Source organism: Pelophylax lessonae (assembly GCF_965119305.1).
Source record: "Pelophylax lessonae genome assembly, chromosome: 2".
Classification (NCBI taxonomy): domain Eukaryota; kingdom Metazoa; phylum Chordata; class Amphibia; order Anura; family Ranidae; genus Pelophylax; species Pelophylax lessonae.
Window position 1 is genome coordinate 166,711,513 of NC_138769.1, and position 6,000 is coordinate 166,717,512.

General features: G+C 45.4%; 1 protein-coding gene across 1 annotated transcript in view; it reads left to right on the forward strand.

Annotated features, from left to right (window-relative positions):
• Positions 1-5,570, forward strand: part of PRDX4 (peroxiredoxin 4) — a gene marked incomplete at its 5' end in the record, with an annotated part of 62,110 nt that extends 56,540 nt beyond the window's left edge. The window contains one exon of the mRNA XM_082246853.1: positions 5,431-5,570. Within this exon, the coding sequence (XP_082102979.1) occupies positions 5,431-5,481 (51 nt within the window). The 3' untranslated portion in view covers positions 5,482-5,570. The remainder of the gene's footprint in view (positions 1-5,430) is intronic.
• Positions 5,571-6,000: the final 430 nt, after the last annotated feature.

A 6,000-nucleotide genomic window follows, 5' to 3' on the forward strand; every position in this document is an offset into this window, starting at 1 on the left:
GTTGTGGACGGTGATCACCACGGATGCCAGCCTGTTGGGCTGGGGTGGCGTGCTGGGCATGCTGTCTGCCCAGGGCACTTGGTCGGAGAAGTCCTCGCTGCCGATAAACATCTTGGAACTGCAAGCGATCAGGCTGTGCTTGTTCCGTTGGTCGGATCAGCTTCGGGTCGCCCTGTTCGGGTGCAGACGGACATCGCCACTGCTGTGGCCTACATCAATCACTAAGGGGGCAGCAGGAGTGCCCTGGAGGTGACCGAGGTTCTGGCTTGGGCCGAGACTCATGTCCCAGCAATTTCGGCAGTTCACATTCCGGGTGTGGAGAATTGGCAGGCCGACTATCTGAGCCGCCAGACCCTGGACCAGGGGGAATGGTCCCTACACCCGGAGGTGTTTCAGATGCTGTGTGCAAGATGGGGAACCCCAGGTGTGGATCTGTTCGCATCTCGGCAAAACGACAAGGTTCGTGGCAAGAACTTGCGACCCTCTGGCAGATGCCTTGGATGCGCTAGTGGTGCCTTGGCATCAGTATCGCCTGATCTGTGCCCCCCTCCCCCCGATTCAGTTGTTGTCCAGGTTCCTTCGCAGGTTTATTTCGGAACCAAAGTTGGTGATTCTGGTGGCCCCAGACTGGCTGCGCCGGTCTTGGTACGCGGACATCATTGAACTGGTCGTCGAGCCTCCGTTGCGACTCCCCTTACGGGACGATCTGCTGTCTCAAGGGCCGATTTTTTTCCATCCTGCTTTACGGTCGCTGGCTTTAACGGCGTGGCTGTTGAAAGCCAGGTCCTGAGAGATCGGGGTCTCTCGTCGGCAGTCATTCTACCCAGCTCAAGGCTAGGAAGGCCTCGTCGGGTAAGATCTATTACCGTACTTGGAAGGCTTATTTTGCCTGGTGAGTCCAGGGACGTCCATCCTCGCTCTTTTTCGGTGGCGAGGGTGTTAGCCTTCCTCCAATCTGGTGTGGACCAGCGTCACTATTCTTTTTCAGCGCCCCTTGGCATCTAATTCGTTGATACGCACCTTTATTCAAGGTGCGCGTCATTTTAGCTCCTCCTCGGAGAGCGCCTTTACCCCCTTGGGACTTAAACTTGGTCCTGTCCATTTTGCAACGTCCTCCCTTTGAAAACATCAGGGAAATTTCTCTGCCTCTGCTGTAGAGAGGTTGCCTTCTGGTGGCTATCACGTCTGTGCTCGCAGAGTGTCGGAGTTGGCGGCCTTGTCTTGCCGCTCCCCTTACCTGGTGGTTCATGGGGATAAGGTGGTCTTGCGACCTAACCAATCCTTCCTAAGGTGGTTTCTGATTTTTACCTTAACAAGGATATTGTCTTACCTTCGCTATTTGCGAACCCTAAGCATCCTAGGCAGTGTGCCTTGCATTCCTTGGATGTAGTCAGGGCGATCAGGGTCTACCTGTCGTCCACTGAATCCTTCAGAAAGTCTGATTCTCTTTTTGTCCTTCCTGAGGGACCTCGGAAGGGTATGGCCGCGTCTGCGGCAACCATTTCTAGATGGATCAGACAGACGATTGTACAGGCCTATTCGATTAGGGCACGGGTACCGCCCTTCCCTGTAAAGGCGCACTCTACCAGAGCGGTGAGTGCGTCCTGGGCTTTCCGGCATCAGGCTTCGGTGGCCCAGGTGTGCAAGGCTGTGACTTGGTCCTCTGTGCACACCTTTTCCAAATTTTACAAACTTGATGTTCTGGCATCTGCAGATGCTTCCTTTTGGCCGCATGTGCGGCAGTGCCTTAAGGGGGACCTAGTTTGTGTAGGTCCCTGGCTGTTGGGGTTGTTTCCCCCTTGTTTGCTTTCCTGGGTTGTTTGCTCCAGTTGAGCTTTTCTGTTACCCAGAGGATTTACCCTTCTGTTCAGAGGTTCCTTTCTCTGACCTGGGCGCTGCGTTGCCTTTGTGACTGTTGCGCTTCCCACCCCTCAGGTCTACACTGCTTTGGGTGGCGGTGGCGACTGTCAGAGGACGTAAGAAAACAACAATTTTTGTAAAATCTTACCGTAAAATTCTTTCTCTGAGTCCTCTGACAGTCGCCGCCCCCGCCCCTCTTTCGGGTTCATGGACTTTCTACTTCTTGCTGCCAAACTGAATTGGGAATGAGGCTAGCCGGGGGTATTGGACCAGAAGGACAGCCCCCTGTAGGTGTGTCTATGTAAATTGCTTTGTTTTTAACAAGTCTTATGCCTAGCTTGCTCCTGTGGATAAGAGGTTAATGTTATATTCTCCGTGTTGTGAGAGACACAGGACGGTGAAGACTGTAAGTGGGCGGCGACTGTCAGGAAAGGAATTTTACAGGAAGATTTTACAAAAATTCAGTTTTTCACTTTAAATTTGCTCATTAAGAAAGTTGATGCTTCTAGTTAGCAATGCTATGCTATATTTTTTTTTTTTTTTTTTTCTTATGACTTCTAAAGTAGGATCATTCTGAATACATTTTGGATAGCATCTGTATATTTTTCTGAAAACATTTGTCTGATTTAATTAGATCAGGCCTGAAGATGCTATGAAAGCTTGGTGGCCGAGACAAGAGTTGTAAGTAGACTTTTCAAACATACCTTAGCTAGGTGTGTTTAAAATTCACTGGGCTGTTCATTTCATATAATGTGAATTGTAAGATGCTGGGCTGTTGATGAGGAAATCCTTGCTTTTTAAGTCAGTCAGAAGTTGTAAACGCTAATGTCTGGCATTTGAACTCTGCTTCTGTGTTCATGTGTTGGCAGTAATGAGGGGTTTTACACGCACTGTGTATTTTAGATCTGATAAGCCAATCGTCTGCTTTCAGATGTGGGGGATTTGGGTGGCTGTACAGCTACTTGATCTCGTCCATGAACCCCTGTAAGTGCAAACGACCATGTTTCAGGGCTCTGCCATCCCACCTGCAGGCTTGTTTCTGCTATCACTTCCTGTCTTCAGTAGCTGGAGAAGTGAAGGGTCTAATAGTTTCTAATAGACCTGTCTTAAACTTTAGCGATGCTATCACGTGGACTGTTTTCTTACATGATTGCAAAAAAGTTAAGGGAAAAGGAAAAGAAAATGAACGGTGTACCTTTTTTTTTTTTTTGGTCATACTTTCTCTGCTCTTTTGCACAGAGCAACCCCAATCCTCCCCCTCTTCTGGGGTCCCCCGCCTGCTTTCCTGGCTCCTCCATGGGGGGCCCCCATAGAAACTGCTTCCTATGGGGACCCATCTGCAAGCACTATCCTGAGCTGCACTGCCTCTTTTCATATACAGACAACGCGCCTCGGCCTTGACCCCTCTCCCTCTTCACACGATTTAACTGAAAGTAGCAGGAGCCAATAGCACCCGCTATCAGCAAAGCTTGACAGTGGGGAGTCTCTATGGATAGGCACCGCACTGGATCAAGTAAGTGAAAGGTGGGTGAGGGGGTAGTATTGGTAAAAAATATTTTTCTTTCTTTGACGGACACAGCTCCTGGTATTCATAACCATTGGGTTATACTGCCCCCTACAGTAGTAGGACACGAGGCAGAAAATAATTCTGGGTACATCCATGGGCAGTCCCAGGGATATACACACTCTGCTATAACAACTCAGTTTTTTTTTTTTTTTTTTTCTACCTAGTCATTACCGGTTTCCTTGCTGGGATCTTTGGTCCTGGCAAATTTTTCTTTTTGTAAGGTGTAGTGAGGTAGCTGGCGCTGCCTATAGGTGAATTGTAGGTATGGAATAAAAGGGAGGGGGGGGGGTTTACACCCAAACTGTATATAAATATGATTAAAAAATCCTAACGTACATAATCAATAAGACAATACTAATGCAGTTAAGTTGTAAGTGAAATATAAATTATCTAAAAAATAAATATCGTATAGTAAAAAATATATATGAAAATAAATAAAATGTATATCAAATATATATGAATATAAAATGTATATGAATATAAATAGAAAGTGCTTCAGTGAATGTGTTCAAATACAAAGTGCTAAAGTGTGGCATCTTAAAGTGGTCGATGAGTGATATCGTATACAAGATAAATAAATATAAGTGATAAAGTGAAACTGGTATCAATAAATAATATTATGGTGATAAAAATGACAAATTTTGGTGCTCGGTTTTCCAGAAGCCTCCTTTTTAAGAATCTTCGGGAGATTCCCCTCCTTGCGCTGTCCCACAAGGTGGCCTTTGGTGGCTATCGCCTGCGCACAGGGTATCTGAATCGGTGGCATTTTCCTGTCCACCTTAATTGGTGGTTCAGAGAGGTGGTTCTTTGCCTCTGTCCATCATCCTTCCTCCGGTTGTCTCTGATTTTCAGTTGAATGAAGACCTCGTGTCCCAGGCCAAAAAAATCAGTAGGAATTTTTTGCATGCCTTGGACGTGGTCCGAGCAATTGGGGTGTACCTGGCAGCTACGGAGTCCTTTAGGAAGTCAGACCCACTATTTGTGCTCATGGATGGGCCTCAAAGGGTTGGCCGCTTCCCCTCCGACCATTTCCAGATGGTCAGACAGTGGTTCAGGTCTAGTCCATCAAGGGTCATGTCCCTCCTTTCCCTGAAAAGGTGCATTCTACTCAGGCGCTCAGTGTGTCCTGGGCCTTCCGTCAGGCTCCAGTGACGCAGGTTTGCAAGGCGGCCACCTGGTGGTCGGTACACACTTTCGCAAAGTTCTATAAATTGGATGCGTTTTTTTTTTTCTTTTGGTGTGAGCTCCTATTTACCTAGTAGGCTATAGGTTAAACATGAGGGGTGAGAACGGAACAATTCTCAAGGCTAACACTGCTTTGGGATGTCCCAATGGTCGAAAATGGGATTTGTGACGTACCGTAAAATCAATTTCCCTGATGTTGATTGATGGACACAGCACCCACACCTCTGGAGTTGTAATTCTTCTGACACTGCTTGTAACACAGAGAATGCCCCCTGGGACTGCCCATAGGCGTAGCCAGAATTTTTTTTTTTCTGCCTAGTGTCCTACTCCTCCTGTAGGGGGCAGTATAACCCAGTGGTTAAGAAGCTCAGGAGCTGTCAAACATCAGAGAAATGGTTTTTAAGATAAGACAAAAATCCCTTTTTTTTTTTTTTTTTTTTTTTTTTTTTAAATCTGGATATTTAGTTCTTTTGACCAGTGCTAGTCACCCCTGCTTTTATTGTATGCCTTATAGGCTTAATGCACATGGGTGCTGAGGCCTATACAGCATAAATGAGTTGTATAGGCTGCTGAAGCATTACATGCTGGTATCCTATATTGCCAAATAACTTGTGTGTGGCGGAGTCCGTACTGCTGCTTTGTTCCCCTATATTTTAGGCTGCCTGCAAGCAACTCCACCTGACCCTGACCAACAAAACCAACTGCTCATTCACAATGTGACTGTGAAAAAGTCTAATTGCCAGTAATGTTAGTAGAATCCCTGGATAAGAGCCACTTTTAACTTGTTTTTTTTTTTTTTTTTGTTCCCTTTCTTTCAGATAATTCCTGACCCAGCTGGAAAATTGAAGTATTTCGATAAACAACACTGACATTTGCAGCGACTAAAAACATACATGGATCATTAACTATTAAAACTGGTTAATTCACATTCAATAAAATTCTATGAATTTTGTTATAATTTTTTGTGTATGTGGGTTTGTTTTTTAACCACATCCTAATCTACAATAGTTTTCAATCTCAGTTCTTGGGTATCTCCCTAAAGCTCTTGTTCTGAAGATTTTCTTAACCTTGCACAGGTACTTTTTTAAATTGGTGTCAATGACTTGGTCTTTATCATGGTTAGGCTGGCCATACATTATACAATTTTTTATTTATTTTTTTTTTACCTGTTTAATTTCCTTTTGATTTACCTTCAACTGTGTAGTGCAAGGGCCTGCCTGATTGTATACAGATTGTAAGTGTTTAGGTCTGACCTCCATATGGTTTTGGTAAACCTAAAGTAAAATTGTACAAGAATGTTGTATAATGTATGGCCAGCCTTTTTCTTACAACTTAATTGTTCAATTTCCTTTACATTTACCTTCAACTATGGTAGTGCCAGGGCCTGC